Source organism: Eriocheir sinensis, chromosome 37 (genome assembly GCF_024679095.1).
Source record: "Eriocheir sinensis breed Jianghai 21 chromosome 37, ASM2467909v1, whole genome shotgun sequence".
NCBI lineage: Eukaryota > Metazoa > Arthropoda > Malacostraca > Decapoda > Varunidae > Eriocheir > Eriocheir sinensis.
Genome location: NC_066545.1, coordinates 14,922,826 through 14,943,355, shown reverse-complemented (window position 1 = coordinate 14,943,355; position 20,530 = coordinate 14,922,826). Strand labels below are relative to the sequence as shown.

The window sequence follows — 20,530 nt, the reverse complement described above, 5'->3', positions numbered from 1 at the left end:
GGGCGGTGAAATAAAAAAGAACGAAACCTCAAAAAAATTCGTGTCATACAAGGTCACAGTTGCCAGATTATCGTACTCAGAGCCTCGTATTTACCGGTTTCTGGCACATAATTGTTGCCAAGAAACACCAATAACTGACCATTAAAACGATAACCAAATATGAAGGCAGTTATTTGGGTGTTGAAAGCAGTTTTGGGTCGGAAATCGGCAAACATAAGAGGCTAGAGTACAACAATCTGGCAACGTTGTACCAGGTGACGTAGGAGGTGGAGCCAAGACCGAGACCTCACAGTTAAAATACAGGTAAATACAGGTACACGCGTCATAAACAGCTGGTAGTAGGGGCCATTTAACTGCGTAAGGGGTCACTGTATATGGTCTAACGTTATTTTAAGCTAGTGAGTGAGGTTTTTGTGTTCGTTTTTGAGGTGTGTGTGGGGAGCAGCCCGTGCTTGAGGGGAGGCTGACGTGTCACTAGCATTCCCTTGAGAGGAGCACCTGTGACCAGCCCAGATTTTATTGTTCCAAGCCCAATACTTCCTCTGTACTGGCCTCCACAGGTACAAGCACGCACACCTGTTACAGTCTACAGGTATTGTGGCGTTCCATAACCAGTGGAGTAAAGTTTTATTTTTATTTTTATTTTTTTATGGTCTAACGTTATTTTAAGCCAGTGAGTGAGGTTTTTGTGTTCGTTTTTGAGGTGTGTGTGGGGAGCAGCCCGTGCTTGAGGGGAGGCTGACGTGTCACTATAGCATTCCCTTGAGAGGAGCACCTGTGACCAGCCCAGATTTTATTGTTCCAAGCCCAATACTTCCTCTGTACTGGCCTCCACAGGTACAAGCACGCACACCTGTTACAGTCTACAGGTATTGTGGCGTTCCATAACCAGTGGAGTAAAGTTTTTATTTTTATTTATTTTTTATGGTCTAACGTTATTTTAAGCCAGTGAGTGAGGTTTTTGTGTTCGTTTTTGAGGTGTGTGTGGGGAGCAGCCCGTGCTTGAGGGGAGGCTAACGTGTCACTAGCATTCCCTTGAGAGGAGCACCAGATTTTATTGTTCCAAGCCCAATACTTCCTCTGTACTGGCCTCCACAGGTACAAGCACGCACACCTGTCACAGTCTACAGGTAATGTGGCGTTCCATAACCAGTGGAGTAAAGTTATTTTTATTTTTTTTATTTTTTTTCCCTCTGTACTGGCCTCCATAGGTACAAACACGCACACCTGTCACAGTCTACAGGTAATGTGGCGTTCCATAACCAGTGGAGTAAAGTTTTTTTTTTTTTTTTTTGGCAGAAGAAACAGCTCAAGGGCAAAAAAAAAGAAAAAAAAAAAAAAGGAAACAATAATGAGATCAGAGGAGTGGCAAAAATCACAGTTGCTTACTCGAAGTACCGTTTACCGTTTACCGTTGATGAGGTTTCAGGCCCTGCTCCGCCGCTGATGCAGCGCTCTACGAGGGCTGTCAACAATTTCAACGTTAGCCTCAATAATAGTCTTCGATGCACTTATTCTCAAACATCGTAGTGAGTTAATATTAGTGCTTCATATAGGTCCAAAGGTGCTAAGATGGGTGTACTTCTGGAGTAATACTATAATTCCATGATGCACAATGACACTCAGATTAGATTCCTCATATTCCCCTCACAACAGAAACTACAGGAATATGATGTTCTAAAACCAGTGTGTATATCTATACCTGTATCTATCTATCTGTATCTATCACTATTTTTTTTTACAAGAGTCGACACAAGGGCGGGCAACAAAAAGTGTGGAAAAAAAAGCCCGCTACTTGCCGCTCCCACAACAGAAGAAAGTATAGAGTAGCCAAATGAGAGATCAATCTATGTGGAGTTGCTTCTATTACCTTAAAAAATAAGCACCTTGTTTCCATTGTTGTGCAGGATGAAGTGGTGGCCGAAGGTGGTGGTGGTGGTGGTGGTTGGCCTGGTGCTCTCGGAGGCCCTGCCTGTCAAGGAGAAGAAACCCACAGCTGAGGAGGAGAAGCATGCTGCAGAGGCACACGAGGGGGAAGGTTCAGATGACTGGGTAAGACGATAACCTTCCTAAAATGTTGAATATGATTTAAATAATTACTAGATATTGATGTTTTGTGAGTTAATTCTGTTATACTGTGTTAATATTAGTGTGCCAATATGAAAAGTTGAATCAATGTGAAGGGATATTGATGTATTATTTAGAAGTTTGTATATTAATATATATCAGTGTCACAAATATGATAACTTAGAGGCAGGAACATGCAGGGACAAATGGTAGTAGTGGGGATCATGTTTCTAAAAGGTCTCTCTAATCGAGAAAAATGAGAAAAAATCATCACTCACGCAAACCAATTCATACTATATATCGACGCATTTGTGATCAGTTTATGTATCTTCTATTTTGGGGGGTTTATATCATGGCAAAAATTTGGCCCGTCGCTGCTACATGGTAAAGTCACAAATTTGGCCCATCGCTGCAACCAGGTTAACATTCATATTGCCATAATCCATCCTAGGTGTAGTATTAACGAGTCCCATGTTTGCAGGAGCTTAACTTGGAGTATGGCCGGTACCTGAAGGAGGTGGTGCAGGCGCTTGAGAGTGACCAGGCCTTCAGGAAGAAATTGGAGACGGCAGAAGTGGATGATATTAAAGTAAGTGTTGAGTATTTTATATTTACCAGGTACTTTGTCATTATTATTACTTGTATTGCTGTTGTGATCATCTTATTGTTATTATTGTTATTATTTTAGTTCATCATTATCATTATTTTGACACTGAGCAAGACTGACTAGAGTAAAAGACCATACCTGGGATGCTTAGTGATAATGATGGAATTTATATGAATTGTAAAGTTGGAGAGGGCTAATGAGACAGCATCATGGGGATAAGTGACACACACACACACACACACACACACACACACACACACACACACACACACATGATCTCCTTTGTCCATCCTGCAGTCTGGGAAAATTGCGCGGGAGCTTCACTTTGTTGACCACAATGTCCGAACAAAGTTGGATGAGCTGAAGCGGAGGGAGCTGGAGCGGCTCCGTCACCTGGCCATCAAGGAGCACGAGAAGGAGACGGGAGTGGACCGCAAGCTCCTTAAAGTCCCGGTGCACATCGACCACCGCAACCCTACGCGCTTTGAAGTGGAGGACCTCAAGAAACTGATTATCAAGGTGAGTTCCAGCACACAGGATTTGAGTCATGACTAAGTTGTTCCCTCCTCCACGTGTGTGACCATCCAGCCTTATAATGAAGTAATGGATATTCTTTGTATCAAACCCTTATTCATCACCTGCAGACCATTATCATTTTAAAGTAACCAAAAGGCTAAGCTGGTCAGTATGCAGTCTTTATTTTTTTTAAGGGTAATCTATGCCATGTGTTTGTGTATTTATTTATATAGTTGTGATATAGTATAGGAAATTAGCTACGCTCATATGGTCCTATCTCTGACTATCAGTTGGTCAAGCTTGGGTTTATATGTTTTGAGTCTTTGGCTCGAACAACCTCTTTGTCCAGGCGATTCTGCTGTTCAATGCATATTATATTGGGAAAGCTGTATTTCTTAATATCTTTCATAAAATACTAAAACAGTTGACCATGTACATTCCACAGACCACTGAGGACCTGAATAAGGTGGACCAGGAGAGAAAGACAGAATTTAAGAATTATGAGCTAGAGAAGGAGTACATGAGACAGCAGGAGCTGCAACATATGGACGAGATGCACCGCAAAGAGGCTGAGGAGAAGCACGAGCAGGAGGTGAAGCAACACAAGCAGCATGACAAGCTTCACCACCCTGGCTCCAAGCAGCAGCTGGAGGAGGTAGGGATGCAAATGGTCACCTGAGGAATTTGCTTTATTTTATTTGTTTGTTTTTTAGAGCAAGGGAGGCAGCTCGAGGGCAAAAAAAATAAACAAAACAAAACAAAAAGGCTGCTAGACGCTGCTCTGAATGAAAGAAAAATAACGAGAGGTCAGTATTGGGTGGAGAGGTGTCTTCATACTCTCCATCTTTTATTAGAAACTGGGCTGAAGTATTAAGTCATTATTTCCTGCTAGAATATTCTTTTATTTGAATTATTCTTTTGTATGTTTATTAGTAAGACAGACTAATTTATTGAGCTTGTATCCTAACATAGTAGATTATCATGCCTCGAGTCCCCACAAATACTAAAAAAAAATATTGAAAACCACACTCGTATGCAAATTGTGGCAAGGCTCAAGGATTGATGACTTGTTTCTCTTTGATCCAGGTTTGGGAAGAGCAAGACCACATGCAGCCAGAAGACTTTGACCCCAAAACCTTCTTCCACCTTCATGGTAGGTAACAGCTGATTGAGCACCTATCCTAGATTAGTACCTCAGGCCATCACCACAGCCTACCATCCAAATCTCAGCACTGACTTTGGTATAGTGGTCAACAAGCCTAGCTATGGATCCACAGGCCACGTGCAGCTTAGTATATGCCAAAACTTTATCTTTACCTCACATGATGACCCACTTCTTTGCTCAAACATTTTTATTATTACTTTCACTCCTTCAGACCTGGATGGTAATGGGTATTGGGATCAGATGGAGGTCAAGGCTCTCTTCAAAAAGGAACTGGACAAGATGTATGATCCCAATGCTCCCGAGGATGACCTGACAGAGCGCTATGAGGAGATGGAGCGCATGAGGGAGCATGTCTTCCGGGAGTCAGACAGCAACAAGGATAATCTCATCAGGTAGGAGCTCGACTGCTTGCAACATTCATCTGATTTATTGGTTGCTGATACCTTGTAACAGGTCTATCATTTTATAATTTTCAGTTGAATGCAACATCAGATACTAGTGTTCCAGTGCTTCCTTTCCTCATGTGTGCAACTTCTCCCACAGCTTCAAGGAATTTGTGGACCAGACCAAGCGTGCAGACTTTGAGCAGGACAGCGGGTGGCAAGGCCTGGATGAGCAGGAGCTCTACTCACAGCAGGAGTATGAGGAGTACGAGCGTCAGCGTCAGCATGAGATTCAGAGGATGATTGATGCAGGAGACGTAAGTTTTTCCTTCTCTCATTTGTTTTCATTGTTTGGCATTCTTCCTTGACCCTCTCCGGCACCGCTTGGGTTGGTTTTAACTTGATTGTTGTGCCATTCTCTTTGGTATAAAGAGAATGAAGCAACTTATTCACTTCAGTTCATATCCAGGTGTGGGAGTTACCAGTTTTTTTCTTCTTTTCCTTCTTCTTGGGATGGTGTTCATTATGGGACGGACAAGTAGCCTAGAATATTAAATCTCTGTTTAGAACTGTACTGGGTTGGATGGTTGAAGCATATGGCTGTCACGTGAACAGTTACAGTATACATATTTCGTTCTGACCAAAGTAATATAAGTCATAATGCTTTCCCAGACAGACCTAAACATGGATTTATTGCTGTGCCTGTTGTCCTTATAAGAAACCAGATGTGTGGATGCTGACTTTACTCTTTTATTGCTCTTATTTTTGTTTTGTCTTAGCTGATGCTGATGCCATGTGAGTGTTTTTTGTTTTTGTTGTTTCTGTAAATATTTCCCCAAGAACTTTCAAATTTATTGCACAAGAGAAATTGTTGTGGTGTGCATTACCTCCGTGGTGTGGTGGTTAGCACACTGAGCTAGGAATATGTGGGCCTGGATTCAATTCCAGCCTGGGCAGTTTGCACCCAGCTCACCCAGCTGCTCATCCTCCCTGTCAATCCAGTCAATAAAGGGTACCCGGGGAAATGATAATTAGACAAATGAGCACTGAGGCCACTTGCTGTTTAGTGTATGTCCCCAACTTTACCTTATAGATTATCTGTAATGAAAAGTTTGTAAGCTTCCTACTCCCCACAATGTTTTAATTATTCAATAGCCAAAGTTATTTGTGCAATCTGTTTGAAAGTTTTGTGTATTGGTATTGCACATCTTATTTTGTTTATATGCTATTATGTCACTTGTGATGTGCTGTCATCTATGCATTTGCACTCCCTCACACATATACACATAACAAGACATTGGCTTGAGAGAGGCACTCGTGACAAATTTTATAAGCTTAGTAGCAGAGTGATGGACACAGAGGAAGGATGTCAATTGCATCTACTTGGATCTTAGATAAGAAAGGTATTTAACAAAACCATTCAGAAGAATGCTGTAGAAAGTAACTCCTGGATTATCACTGTAGTTTTATATAACTTATGGGTCTGTAAAAGGCAGACGTGGAGCTTTTTTGGTGAAGGAGTATAAGAGGATGGGGTGGCATGACTGGAAACTGAAGAGGTCACGGTGCCAGAAGGATGTGAGATGGCACAGCTTTCCAAACAGATGTACCAACTTGTCTGGATGCAGAAAATATACACAAGTTTAAAAACTGATTGTGTGGCAGATATGAAGCATTGCTCAAATCATAAACTTATGCAACAAAGGGTAAATGCACACACACACACACACACACACACACACACACACACACACACGCACATGCACACGCACACACACACACACACACATACACACACATATGGGAACACGCTTGAGAGACAAAAAGAAGTACAGCTTTTCTCATAGAGGTCTGGATTTGTGAAACAGTTTGGAAGAGGATGTGGTGGAGGCAAAGAGTGTCCACCAAATGAAAGAAAGATTGGATAAAAGTAGACAAGGAGACAGGACTATCCGTGCCTAGCTCAGGCCCTGTATGCTACAAATAGGTAAATACACACACACACATGGGAGTAATGTGGTGAGCTTCTTGCACGTGTTTTGTCTCTGTAGATCCCTCCCCCTCCCGGTTACCATGGAGCACCACCCATTCAGGCAGCCGTATACCAGGGGGGCCCCCACCCAGGCCTAGCCCACCCTAACACTGTACCCCAGGGTTACCAAGCTGTACCCCAGGGCCATCAAGCAGTGCCTCAAGGATATCAGGCAGCGCCTCAAGGATACCAGGCAGTGCCTCAAGGATATCAGGCTGTGCCTCAAGGATACCAGGCTGTGCCTCAGGGCCATCAGGGTGTGCCTCAAGGATACCAGGCTGTGCCTCAAGGATATCAGGCAGTGCCCCAAGGATATCAGGCAGTGCCCCAAGGATATCAGGCAGTGCCTCAGGGCCACCAGGCAATGCCACAAGGCCAACAGGCAGTGCCTCAGGGCCACCAGGCAGTACCACAGCAGGTGCAGTACCCTAAACAGTTGTGTAGCATGTGTCACCTGTGCTGGTCCATTAGTGTTTTACCCCATGTCTTCAACAAGGTGCATAAAGAAAAGTAGTTTTCAGGCTTAGACAATTTCAGTAAAAGTCAGTGTCATGCCTTTCCATAATAATGATAGCGTTGTGATGCCCAGCCTTGGTAATAAATCTATTGTTTTTGCCCACAGAACCAGATCCATCCAGACCAGCCTGCCCACCCAGCCCAGCTAGCCCAGCCTGCCCAGCTAGCCCAGCCTGCCCAGCAAGGATACATCCCAGCTGGTCAGGCAGGCCAGGGACAGGCTCAAGCTAATCAAGCTCATCCTGCACAAGTTCAAGCAGGACAACATGTAGTCCAGGCTCAGCAAGGTCAGCCAATCCAGGTTCAGGCACCCCAGGCAGCAAATATTCAACAAGGTCAACCAGTCCCTGTGGGTCAGGGTCAGCCCGCCCAAGTCCAAGGATTTCAAAACCATAATCCTGAAGTGAAAGTACCTGTGGCAGGGCAGGATGCTCAGGCTCCCCACCCTGCAGCAGGACAGGTAGGAGGAGCCCAGCCTCAGCCTCCTGTAGGCCAGGCTGGGGCAGTTCATCATTAAGGTCATACTTGCTCTCTGCATGACCCACAAGATCTCCTTTCAAATCATCATGACCGAGTTCAAGTTTACTCAACTTATTTTATACTTTTACCAGATGCAAGTTTTTAATGGGCTGCAGTATTTCAGTATTCTTAAGATGTCTTCCTTTCTTTTCATCTTCACCTCATCAGACACGATGAATCTTGGGTCACGAATCTGACAGAACTTTGTAACTATTACAGTTAAATGTTCTAATATTTCCGGGACTCAAAAGAAACTTTAAACATTTGATAAGTCATTATTTGTAACTTAGTCATGTAAAATTCATTCTCCAAAAAAATTAAATTGGGCAGAGTGTACTATAGCTCTGAACTGTCTCTTCCTTTCATTCAGGAGTGCTGGGTTTGTGACACCAAACTTGAGGATCTAAATAACACTGCTGAAACCAAGGCCAAGCATAATACAAAATTAGTTCTGTTTTACAGGTCAGACCTTCTCAGTAATACTTTACTTCATTAGGACAAAGTCTTTTGGTGTATAAAGTGATGTAATATGTTGCATACATGTGAAATTTAAATCAATTAAAAAAACCCCATTAACCCACCATACTACTCATCTCATTAAAATGTCAGTTGTATCATTGTCTTTTAGAATTTAGCAGTGATGAGAAACTTTCTATTTCATGTGATTTATATAATAGATTAGATTAAAAGTTTCCTGCTTAAATAAGGTAGTGGTAACCAACCTTGGGGAGCAGCACAAAGTTATCTTACAAATTATTGGTAGTTTGAGGGTGTGATTAAGTGTGGGTTTATGAATGATGTCTTACTTATCTGGTATGAATTTATTGGATTTTTAAAATACTGTACTCTGTATATTTTTAAACTGTGAAAATGTCTCAAATGATGTCGTTATTTTTTTCTTTTATCACTTTGTTTATTGTATATTGGTCATTTTTACTTCTATATTGAGATTTTTAAGCAGTAAAACTGCAATTCTATGTTAATTGATACGCTGTGAATATTTTTATATTTTTTTATACAGCTAACATCACTTAAGAACTTTTAGTGACATGTATGATATTTTATGCATCAAGATAATGCTGTGTTGAACAATACTGTGGGAATACTGCAGCACAATGGCTCAGATGTTTGTGGTGTGTTGTGACAGAAGATTGCCGAGTTTGTTGACTGCCGTGGCACAAAGGTTTTGATGGTAAATATTATTGTATATGCTATCAAAATTGTGGTTGATATAAATATTCATCAATTTGTGAGATCTAATTATGCAATTACATTATGACTTAGATTGCCACTGACCTGTGAACCATTGTTTGTCAGTAATTGGTCTGCTGTAGATAAGCAGAAAAAATACACACACATAATGTGAAAAATATTTTAGGAGCAGAGTACCTTATACAGTTTTAGTCATGGTTAAGAAATTTGTAATGAAAATATAATCATGATTTACATATATTAGCCTGTTAAGAATTTCTGAATCTTTAAATTAGTCATATTCTTGTTGGGCTTTTGGGTAACTATGCCAAAGATTATGAAACAAAAAGCCTAACATTACTTACTGTATGAAATTTGTTACTCAGTGTTCAAAACATTTGTTGTTCTTTGAGTATATTATTGAAAAATGTGCCACTTATATGGACTGATAGATTGGGTTGTGACTTGTAAATGTGTTGTGTTCTCAGCAAGTGTCAATGGAATGCTGCAGTTATAAATACACTCGCTAAGAAAACAAAAATAGCAAACACCTTGATATATTGTAGAAAAGAAAATTCATTATTTGATCCAACGAATCAAAGGAGCAAACACAATGTATATCATGTTATTAAACTACTATAACCCTTTTTCTTTTTATCAAATACATGAAGTTTATTTTTTTATTTAGATTAAGCAAGAACTTATCTGTAAACTAAAGCTTTCCTAGCAGCATATAAATGTTTTAACATGGATGACTGCATTTACCTTGCCTCATAAAAACTCTCCAGCTACTTTAAGGCTACACCAAAACAATTTCATTCTGATTTGCTTCACTTTACTCTTCACTCCAGCTGAAGAAATTGGTTAGTAAAATCATAAATTAACCCGGTAGAAGCGACAGGCGAAATTTGTGGCTATACCATGTACCAGCGATGGGCCAAATTTTTGCCATGATATAAACCCCCAAAAATAAATGATGCATAAACTGATCCCAAATGCGCTGATATATATTATGAAATGGTTTGCGTGGGTGATGATTTTTTCTCATTCATTTGCTTCGAGGGGCCTTCAAGATACATGATCCCCGCAGCTACAGGGTTAAATGTAACAGCTAAGAGTAATTAATATTTAAAGTATATGATAAGTGATAGACAAGTAAGTGCATAGTAGTAGTATTTGAATTTCGGTAAGGATAAAGGCCACTAACCTTCACATAATACACATGCCCTTTATGAGGACTATGGGCAAAAGGTCCCAATGGATAATCAATCAGTTCTGAGGGTCAAGGACTATCTTGCAGGCCTTGCCAGACTGGAGGAGATCAAAGGCCTGGCGGTACTGGGTCATGGGGAGAAAGTGGGAGATGATGGGAGACACGTCCACTTTGCCCTCTGCCAGCAGTCTCTCGCACTCCACCCACGTGTGAAAAATTCTGAGGGAAGGAAACGAATGTTGAAAGAAGACTAAAGTTACACGGAGCTACTGAAACCACCCTATAGTATGTACAGTGGAAATAAACAAAGTACAAAGAGGAAGCTGGGTGTCTCTGGGCCATGTAAAAGAAAAGTCAACTAAAAAAAGTAGCGTGACGGTTGATGGGTTAATTGAAGCTTCCACTTATCACTTCCGATCCCTCATACAAGTGCTTCGAAGCTTCACACATACCTCCGACCGTGGACTGTTTTGAGAGTGAGGGACTTGAACAACAAGTCTGTCATCACATCGTCCACATGAAGAGGTGCTTTTGGCAGGCCGACCACTGCTATTTGTCCCCCCTGTAACATGGTAAAATGATAGCATGAAAAAGTTGAAATATCCCATGACTGAGACTGACAAACAAGTGAAAATCAATTATTGTGGTTAGTATCATTATCAGATTTAATGATGGAAAGCATGACATAAAGCTGGACACTTCGACAGCAGCCAGGAAGGAGAGAAAGATGAAAAATGAAAATGAAAAAGAGGCATTGAGGGGGAAATAGGAAAATGGTAAGTTGGGCATATGGGCTAATTCTAGGTGGGAAAAGAGAGAAAAAGAACTCCCGTGGGTGCTGAATAGTGTATATACCTTTCGAAGTCACGAGAAGGAGGCATTGAGGAGGGAACAGCCTAACAGGTATACATGGTAAGTGGAAAAAAAAAGTAGACGAAGGAAAAACTGCTGTAGGTGCTGGACAGTGAATAGCTACCTTCCGCAGCCACTTGAAGGAGCCGTTGAGGAGGGAAGACGCCCCACTAGCCTCCACCACCCGCCCCACTCCATTGCCACCACTCAGCAGACGGACGGCCTCGGTAATGTCCTCCTGTGTGGGTGAGAGGAAGGAAAAGTAAACCACCAGTCAGAGATTATGTGATTTCTATACGGGATCGTTCTACGGTGATTGCTATGAACATTTCCTGTGTTTCATGAGTCAATAATGAGTTTTCACGAGGAACAGACTATTGTTTTCTGGATCATTTTGTCACAGTCCCCCCCTGATGTAGTCTGTCCAAGCTCACCTTCCCGGAATGGATGACGCGCGAGGCACCCAGCTTCATGGCAAGGGCAAGCCTTTCCCCCACTTGGTCCACGCCGTACACCTCACGCGCCCCTACGGCAAAAGGAAACATAAATTCAAATAAATGTACAAGTAGGTAAAACTGGGCCGAAGCACACAACAAAATGAACAACTTGAGAATAAAAAGTCACGTGTTCAGCTGAGAGCGCCCTACACAGACACACACACACGACAGTTCAAACATATGACAACAGTTTCCCTATATAGTCACTTTATCCTTGTTATAAATCTAAACTATGTGACTCACCCAGTGCTTTGGCGACCCCGATGGCAAAGAGTCCAATAGGTCCACAGCCCAACACAAGCACGTCCTCGCCCGCCACGCTGATGCTCTCCACGGCATTGTGCGCCACGCCTGACGGAGGGCACAGGGGAAGATCAGTGACGTCTCAGAATTATAAGTACGTGAACTGAGAAATAGTGGATAGGTGTGACTAATTGGCTGCTTCCTTTGGCTGCGTAGGAGGGGGCATTCGGAGCTTCGTATCAGAGCGTCGCCTGCTGTCCCACGCGATATGAATGGAGGAGTCTAGAATCCTTGATATGAATAGACAATACTTTATATACAGGCAGCGCAATCCTTGTCCACCCAGATAATGTCATAACGGGTCGATTAAGGCAATATAAAGACTAGAACACTTGATACAAAATATACCTCGTCTAGTTTTGGTTTCATTCCCGATTAAAGACAGCATCGTGTTGATAGAAAGCCATGCATACTATATAGCACCTAATCATAATGCCCGATTAACATACCCATAGGTTCCAGTACTACTGCCTGGTCTGGGGTGAGAGGTCTGGAGAGAGGGTAGCAGTAGCGGGCGGGCACCAGGCTGTACTGACCGCAGCCCCCGTGCATGGTGCCCCGCCCATGGCCATACTGGTCCATGCACTGGCAGATATCCCCGCGCCCCTCCTGAGACGATGAAGGATGAAAGCAATTTAGCATGAGGAAGGGACGTGGCATGTGGGGGGAAAAGAACGATCAATTACCATAAAGAATCATGAACAATTGTCATTCTAGCATCATGTGTAGTTATTCAGGTGGAAACAACTTCTTCAATTATATATAGGGCTTACCATACATCAGATAACATCGATCTCGGCTGTTTAATTCATTCTTTCTGACTTTATGGATTCTGAGGGTTGATAATGATGAAGACTTTTGTTCTTGGTGTAGCTCTGTTACGTTGCTGTTGCAGTCATGCAGATGATCATGTAAAGTTTTGTTTGATAGCCTAATACTATTGATAAATCTTCAGGAACTTCTTTAAGGAAGGAGTAACTTTAAATGGGAGTAGTGGGAGTAATTTCAGTTTAGTTTCAGGGTACAGTTACACAGATCCAGGGATTGACGCCGGGCAATGGGCTTCAAGGGATCGAGTCAGCCAAAGAGTCTCAGAGGTCTCACCTTGCACTGGTAACACTGTCCGCAGTAGAAGTGGTTCTCAACAGCTACCCGCTGACCCACCTTGACCTCGCTCACGCCCTCGCCCACCTGAACCACCACCCCCGTGGCCTCATGCCCTGGAGAGAGAGAGAGAGAGAGAGAGAGAGAGAGAGAGAGAGAGAGAGAGAGAGAGAGAGATTGGCTTAGAACATTACTGAGAAGTACTGACTCTTACTTAACTCAACTAACTCTTATCCAACTCTTCATCAACTAATTCTATCTCTTAACTAACTTACCCGGTGTTTATTTTATTTTCTTATTCCGACTATACATATACTACCCTGCTATCAATCAAGGCCTCTCCCTCACCTCCTTCCCTCTTCACCCTAATGAACTTACGCTTTGTCTACTTTATCAAGCCTGCGTCAATTCTCACTTACCAGGGATGAAGGGGACCGAGGCGATGAGCTGCGCCACATCGTTCCACTTCCACAGGTTGATGTCTGACCCGCAGATCCCCACCTGAAACGCACGCACGCACAGGTATTGCATCGGTGGTCTGGAACATCAGTCATTTACCTATTCTTTTATTTTTCACGGCCAAGAAGACACACCAAGGGATAGCTAATGCAAAACAAGATGCTATATGTTATTTCTATGTGTTCTCTCCGTCCTACCATTTCCTTTTTAGATTAATACTTTCAGACGCTAATCCCGCCTCTCACAAAATAAGATGATGTATGTTATTTCTTTGTGTTCTCTCCGTTCTACCATTTTTTTTTACGTTAATATCTTTAAACGCTTCCGCCTCTCACACCAACTCTTTCCAAAGGTCATAAAGGAGATTAATCGGGTTCTCATAAGTGTTTTCACGTTCATGGTAGTAGTACAGAGTCTTTACTAAACTACCACCACGTTACCTAGGTCAAAAACTGCCCACTGAAATGCCTATACCCACATACAACTCCTACGAAAGCCTTGTCAAATGTGTGTGTGCTTGAAAGCCGAAATGGTTAAGAATGTGCCCCTTTTTGACTCTTTCAAGTGGAGAGTCACCCCCTTCCCTCCTCTTCCTCAGTCAGTCTCAGGCTATCTTCTCTTATCTACTCTTATCTACAGCCACTCTTCTCCTATATGTTCCTATTTAAAGCCTATATTCTCCTATCTACAGCCTCCTATATTCTATTTACAAATGCCTATCTTTTCCGGCCTATATCTACAGCCTATCTCACCTTATCTTCTCCTGTCTATTTCTATCTACAGGTTATCTTTTACTATTTTCTGCTTACAGCCCATCTTCTTCTATCTCTTTACTTTTTACTTTTGTGGGAGCGGCAAGTAGCGGGCTTTTTTTGTACTCTTTTTGTTGCCCTTGAGCCGTATCCTTTGATGTAAAAAAAGAAAAAAAAATCTACTCCTATCTATTCTTATCTACTCCTAATTCAGTCTATCTTAGCTTGTCTACTCTTCACGACTCACCCTGTCCACCTTGATGATGGCGTCACCTGGGCCTGGCGAGGGTATGGGGCGGGTCACCAGGTTATAGCCCTCCCCCTCCACCTCCTTCAGCAGGCACGCCATCTCGTCAGGGAGGGACATCCTGTGGGTATAGCGTCGCCACTCTTACGATTTGCACGTCTTTAGGTACTGCAAAGTCGGTATTTTCAAACGATTCCGCCTTTCATATCATCTGTTTCCAATGACTAAAATCAATCAATCGAGTTCTAATGATTGGCACAGATGGGTCAGACTACAGAAGGGTCATAAAACTATCCATGGAAATGCCTATACCCACATACAACTCCTACGAAAGCCTTGTTAAATGTGTGTGCTTGAATGCCAAAATGGTTAAGAATATTCCCCTTTTAAATCTCTCAAGTGGAGTCACCCGGTTTCTCTCCTCTACCTCCCCACAAGACTCCTATGAAAGCTTCGTCAATTACATGAGCTTGGGCGCCGAGATATTTGATGAGAATACGACCCCTGAATAGCGTGGTGTTTGATTCGACGCTGGAGTTGACTCGTAATAGCTTATACCTATAAGCTTGGGGTGAACTCGTGCACGCTCTAAATGACTGACTGACTGATTGATTGTTTATTGTGATAGCCTTTCTTTTCTTACAGTAACGAAAGCAACTCAAGGGGAGAAAAAGTCTTCTAATCACTGCTTCAGCAATAGATAATAGAACTGACTGGCCAGAAAAGATCGAGGGTCAGTTTCAGTACTATCTGTTCGCACACTCTTATCTGCTTCAAGGCTAACGAAATAGACTTATCTTTAGAACTGATCAGGCAATGCTAAAAATGAATAAAAAGTAAATAGTGTACGTGTCTCAGTGAGTTTCTCGGTAATGAAGTAATTGGTACGCGTGCCTCAATTATTATACTTTTGTGGTTGAGGGGTATTAATTAAATGATTCTCAGCAGCTTATACATGAAGACAGAGTGGAAAAGACTAAAATTTGCGTTTCAGTAGCCGATCTATACTAACTAATAATTCCACTTACTAATCATTGTCACTTTTCTCAAGGCGCAGTTCTGCAAAAAAAAAACTAACACTACAATGAAGGAGTCCATCGTCCTCACGCAAGCAAATATGTTTCCGTACCTTACAATTATAAGTAAAGAAAAGGATTGAGGCAAAGTCTATAGCAACCGTCACTCAACTGCAAAAAAATGACACTACAATGAAGGAGTCCATCGTCCTCACGCAAGCAAATATGTTTCCGTACCTTACAATTATAAGTAAAGAAAAGGATTGAGGCAAAGTCTATAGCAACCGTCACTCAACTGCAAAAAAATGACACTACAATGAAGGAGTCCACCGTCCTCACGCAAGCAAATGTTTCCGTACCTTACAATTATAAGTAAAGGATTGAGGCAAGGTCTAGCTAACAACCGTCACTCATCTTAACTGAAAAAATCTTACACTACAATGAAGGAGTCCATCGTCCTCACGCAAGCAAATATGTTTCCGTACCTTACAATTAAGTAAAGAAAAGGATTGAGGCAAGGTCTATATAGCTAACAACCGTCACTCATCTTAACTGAAAAAATCTTACACTACAATGAAGGAGTCCATCGTCCTCACGCAAGCAAATATGTTTCCGTACCTTACAATTAAGTAAAGAAAAGGATTGAGGCATGGTCTAGCTAACAACCGTCACTCAACTGCAAAAAAATGACACTACAATGAAGGAATCGATCCGTCCTCACGCAAGCAAATGTTTTCATACCTTAACAAGTAAAGAAAAGGATCGAGGTAAAGTCTATAGCAACCGTCACCCAACTGCAAAAGAACTGACGTACACTACAATTTAATGAAGGAATCCATCATGCATCCTCACGCAAGCAAATGTTTTCGTACCTTAACAAGTAAACGAAAAGGATCGATCGAGCAAAGTCTAGCAACCGTCACTCATCTTAAAGTAGAGCTGAAAAAAACTAGCACTACTATGAAGGACAAGTACAAATGCATGTGTCCTTACCTCACAAGTAAAGGAGATATATGAAGCCTATAGCTAGCAACGTTAATTTATTGTCACAAGTCACGGTGCATCAGCAGACTCACGTATATACGCACCCACACACTAGGTTAAATTAGAGCAAAGACTAATCATAATTTGACTTAATTGGGTTAGAGTATAGCCACGCGCAGAGGTTTGCTAGCTGGTGCAGGATGGATTCAAGCTATCACCAATACAGTATACAGGTTACATAAGGTACTGCCGTCACACCAGCACTCTCTAATTTGTTCCTGCTCTTCAACATGTATACCAAACATATCAATAAAGCCATCTTAAGCGGGTTTTGTGGTTCAACAGTAGGCTACATACCTGAAAGTCTGTATGGGAGTTGCGTTGAGGGGTGAGTGAGTCTGTTGAGAGAGAATGAAGTATAGGGCCGTATAGGTGCGTGCTATCTCAAGTTCCCACGGTAATCAGATGCTGTTGCGGGGAGATACATATCTGTCGCTGCAGAGTTAACTATATATACTGCCAAGGACACACATATGCAGTCTTGACTATCTTCAGTAAACACTATAGCGGACATTGCAACATGTTTGTATTTTTTCAACATAGTTTAGTTATTTCTGCTTTTACCAATGAAGATGATTTCTCTTCCAGCTATCTAGGCTACCTATAGGAATTATAAATGACCACGTATCTTTGGGAAAATACTCTCATAAATCCAGATTTTACGAATATATTTTTTGTATGTGTGCATTTTGAAACACATGCATCTCTTTCGATCCCTGGCATGACCCCTAACTTAGCCCCTCCCCTAAATAATAATAAAAAAAAAAAACGACAAATGTTTAATTATAATTGGCGTTTGCTCGGCATTCGAAGCCTCCGTGGCACAATCGGTTAGCGCGTTCGGCTGTTAACCGAAAGGTTGGTGGTTCGAGCCCACCCGGGGGCGGAATTTTTTTTTCTTATCAATTCTCACACACACACACACACACACACACATATATATACACGGACATACACATATATACACGGACACACATATACATAATAAGGGGAGGAATTTATTTCAGAATTATTGGTCCTTGACAAAACTTAATGTCATAAGTCACAGCACGAGTCTACAAAAAAGAATTTGAAACATGCTCTGTCCACTAGAAAGTTAACTAGATTATCCTGTGTAAATGAAAAAAAATGTAATTCTCATAATAAACTTCCTCCTTGCACAGCTGTTTCCGTAGTGTAGTGGTTATCACGTGCGCCTCACACGCGCAAGGTCCCCGGTTCGATCCCGGGCGGAAACACGGTATTTTTTTTCTTTATTAATATCAATCGTTTTAAACAAAACTTTAAAGCTATCGTTGGAAACAATGTCAATTCAACCTTAGGTATCTACTGTACACTGTTAGTGAGTGAAGGACAAGTACAAGAGTACTGAAGAGAGACTGGCCGTCTACAACTACCAAGTCCTCATCAGCGTAGTATACTATAGACAACAACAAGCTACACATGTAGGGGTTGCAAGCTACACTGCTACAACAGGACACAGCGGAGGCTTCTGCTTGACTGACTGACCTGCAGCGGGGCTATCACACCTTCTTGAGCTCGATAAAAGCGTCCATGATCTCCTGCGTCGGGGCAGAGTCTACTCGACTCACGTCTCCGATATGGACACGGCCGTTCCCGTTCTGCTCGTAGTATGTTGCGGCGCCCTCCCTGCTGGTGGAGGGTGTGGCGCCCTCGAAGCCAGGAAATGCCTCCACGGGGCCGAGCCGGTGCCGCAGAGCGCGCTGGGGGGCGGCCTCGCTCGACAATGGGCTGAGAGTTTCTAGCCTTTCCGTCCCCGCGGCCTCGTGCCGCTCTGCCGCAGCGGCCTGGATCAGCCCCGCCAGGCCCCTGCCACCCACCTCGGCTCTGAGGGGCGGCCCCTGCACCGGGTGTCTGGTGAAGGCTCCCAGCCGCCTCGCGGGGGGCCACAGGGTTACCTTTACCTTGGGCCAGGGGCGCAAGGTGGTGGTTGTGGTGGTAGTGGTTGTGGTGTCAGCAGGGGACTTGGTCGGCGGAGGAGACGTAGTTAGCTTTCGTGGGTAAAGGTTGATGGGGCCGCGAGGCTCAGGGGCAGAGGGTCTCCTGGTGCCGAGGGTGGGGAAGGAGAAAGTGTTGAAGGACCTGTCAGGGGGCGGAGGGGTGGAGGACGTGGGGCCTGACGCTGGGGCTGGCGCGGGGGGCGTCGTGGTGTGTGCCGCGGCGGGCAGGCTCACCAGGATGGGCCGCCGCTGGGAATTGAGGACCTGCACCAGGCGGGGGCGGGCGGTGACGTGACTGGAAATGAGGTTTTTGCTGGAGGACTCTTGCGCGCCGGCGGCTGGGTGGGCGTCGGCGGACTGTTGCTTTGCGGCAGATTTCTGCTTGCGAAGAGCTGTTGGCGCTGTGGCGGGCGGTAGTGCATCAGTGGCGCGGGGCAGCACCACGGGCAGCGGCAGCAGCTTCCGGTCGCCCGCCACGTAGGGCGTTGGGGTGACTCGCCCCGCCTCGCTCCCAGCTCCTGACGCAGACTTGACAGGCCTGAAGGAAATGCGAGCGTATTTTTGCAGCAGGCGGCGCCGGATAGCTTTCGGGTCCTCCTCTTCCACTTGTTCCTCCTCTTCCTGCACTTCTTCCGGTGTGGGCGACGCTCTGCTCCTGGCCGTGGCCGCGCGGGCAGTGGCGGGCCGTGCCAGGTAATCACAGTGCCGCCCAGTGAAGATGGCGGGGCAGGAGCATGTGTAGTTCAGCGGCGGCGCGGCCTCCACACAGGTGCCGCCGTTGTGACATTTGCACGTCTCTTCATGTGTCGTTTCGGTGACGTTTTTCGCTTCATTGCTTGTCTCTGTGGCCTCCCCTGTGCAAAGGTACACAAAATACACATGTATCGATGGTTGAGGTACACATGAGGGTTTGGGACATATGTAAAAGAAAAAGTGAAATATGTATGTGAATTCATGAAGAGAGCCATCTATAGAAAAAAAGTTATTAGTGGCAATATTCAGCACATCTAAAGATTTTGTCTAACACTAATGGGTGTTCTTATCTTCACTGAGGCCTAATCCTGGTATAAACAGTCTTGCTTGTTACTTTTCTAAGGATAGCCTCCAACAAGCATTGATTTAGAAATTAGGCAGGACCAAAGCATGATTATTAGTCTGTGAAGTTTTAAAATTACGAGCCTGAGTTCTCTCCCCCGCCCCCCCATCCCCCTCGGGCACATACTCACGGGTGTCACACAAGTCTCCGGTCCAGCCAAGCTCACACAGGCACTGCCATGGCTGCTCACACGTCCCATGCTGGCAGCCGGGGTAGGGGAAGCATAGGTCACACCGCTCACCCCACCACCCCACCTCACACCTGCAACACACACAAGTCATTATCACCACACACACACACACACACACACACACACACACACACACACACGCACACACACACACACACACACAAACACTTGCCTGCACTCTCCCGGGGTGCCGCAGTAGCCGTGGTCAGTGCTACAGCCGGGGGCACAGACAGCTGGGGGAGAAGAATTAGGAGTAATCAGTAACCCGGTCCCCATCGTCATTGCTCAACACACACACACACACACACACACACACACACACACACACACACACACATGTAATCGCGTGTACAAAACGTATGCGTATAAGTTCAAAGGGATTGTATGATTGAATGTAACGACATGCAAGACATTATACAATTTTAATCGTTTCAAAATGCAAATCTTTGAGAGCAGCCAGGGCGGCAGGCAGGTGGCCAGCTGTGTACTTACGAGCATCGCAGAGAGCGCCGGTCCATCCCTCGGGACAGGAACAGTCGTCGGGCGGCACGCATGGCTCCTCACTGCAGGCGTCCACACACACGCCGGTGGTGTTGCAGCGCCGCCCCTCCACGCCAGACCCACACGCCTGCAACACCCGCCGTCAGTACAGAGCCAGAAAACTAAATTACGTGTTTCTAGCAATGAACACGATTTAGGCAGCGCCATATATATCGGTCGGCTGTTGTGAAAATCGGGATATTGACGAAAGCCAGCTAGATGACCATATTTTTCATCATCCCTGTCTCTTACATAAACTG

At 44.0% G+C, this 20,530-nt stretch overlaps 3 protein-coding genes and 2 non-coding genes across 14 annotated transcripts in view; 3 read left to right on the top strand and 2 right to left on the bottom strand.

Annotated features, from left to right (window-relative positions):
• Positions 1-172: 172 nt before the first annotated feature.
• On the top strand, positions 173-9,748 carry LOC127008342 (nucleobindin-2-like). Of its 6 annotated transcripts, none has more exons than XM_050880240.1 (11): positions 297-303; positions 704-869; positions 1,908-2,052; positions 2,549-2,656; positions 2,972-3,193; positions 3,636-3,845; positions 4,277-4,343; positions 4,567-4,747; positions 4,899-5,055; positions 6,790-7,188; positions 7,393-9,748. In XM_050880240.1, the coding sequence occupies exons 3-11, from the start codon at positions 1,909-1,911 to the stop codon at positions 7,801-7,803; spliced, it is 1,899 nt and encodes a 632-aa protein (XP_050736197.1). In that variant the 5' UTR covers positions 297-303; positions 704-869; position 1,908; the 3' UTR covers positions 7,804-9,748. The 6 variants fall into 6 exon arrangements, with proteins under 6 accessions (XP_050736195.1, XP_050736197.1, XP_050736193.1 ...); XM_050880236.1 differs by lacking the exon at positions 297-303 and adding an exon at positions 314-428; XM_050880238.1 differs by lacking the exon at positions 704-869 and having other exon boundaries at positions 173-303.
• LOC127008344 (L-threonine 3-dehydrogenase-like) lies at positions 3,631-18,020 on the bottom strand. 4 transcript variants are annotated; one of them, XR_007761038.1, is made up of 11 exons: positions 16,781-16,932; positions 14,424-14,544; positions 13,385-13,466; positions 12,966-13,081; positions 12,311-12,470; positions 11,802-11,909; positions 11,496-11,587; positions 11,186-11,299; positions 10,662-10,771; positions 10,204-10,428; positions 3,631-3,865 (listed from the first exon to the last, which is right to left on the bottom strand). XR_007761038.1 is itself a non-coding variant. In XM_050880242.1 (10 exons), exons 2-10 carry the CDS (start codon positions 14,541-14,543, stop codon positions 10,266-10,268), a joined length of 1,065 nt encoding a protein of 354 aa, XP_050736199.1. In that variant the 5' UTR covers position 14,544; positions 17,993-18,020; the 3' UTR covers positions 9,638-10,265. The 4 variants fall into 4 exon arrangements, 3 of the variants coding, with proteins under 3 accessions (XP_050736199.1, XP_050736198.1, XP_050736200.1); XM_050880242.1 differs by lacking the exons at positions 3,631-3,865; positions 16,781-16,932 and adding an exon at positions 17,993-18,020 and having other exon boundaries at positions 9,638-10,428; XM_050880241.1 differs by lacking the exon at positions 3,631-3,865 and having other exon boundaries at positions 9,638-10,428.
• On the top strand, positions 17,296-17,369 carry Trnan-guu (transfer RNA asparagine (anticodon GUU)). Its single transcript has one exon. It is a non-coding gene; the product is annotated as a tRNA-Asn (tRNA).
• Positions 17,605-20,530, bottom strand: part of LOC127008341 (protein delta homolog 2-like) — a 15,222-nt gene continuing 12,296 nt past the window's right edge. For both annotated transcript variants that reach the window (XM_050880233.1, XM_050880234.1), the window contains 4 exons: positions 20,223-20,358; positions 19,903-19,963; positions 19,671-19,801; positions 17,605-19,298 (listed from right to left, as the gene is read on the bottom strand). In XM_050880233.1, coding sequence (XP_050736190.1) covers positions 18,007-19,298; positions 19,671-19,801; positions 19,903-19,963; positions 20,223-20,358 — 1,620 coding nt within the window. In that variant the 3' untranslated portion in view covers positions 17,605-18,006. The remainder of the gene's footprint in view (positions 19,299-19,670; positions 19,802-19,902; positions 19,964-20,222; positions 20,359-20,530) is intronic.
• Positions 17,649-17,721, top strand: Trnav-cac (transfer RNA valine (anticodon CAC)). Its single transcript has one exon. It is a non-coding gene; the product is annotated as a tRNA-Val (tRNA).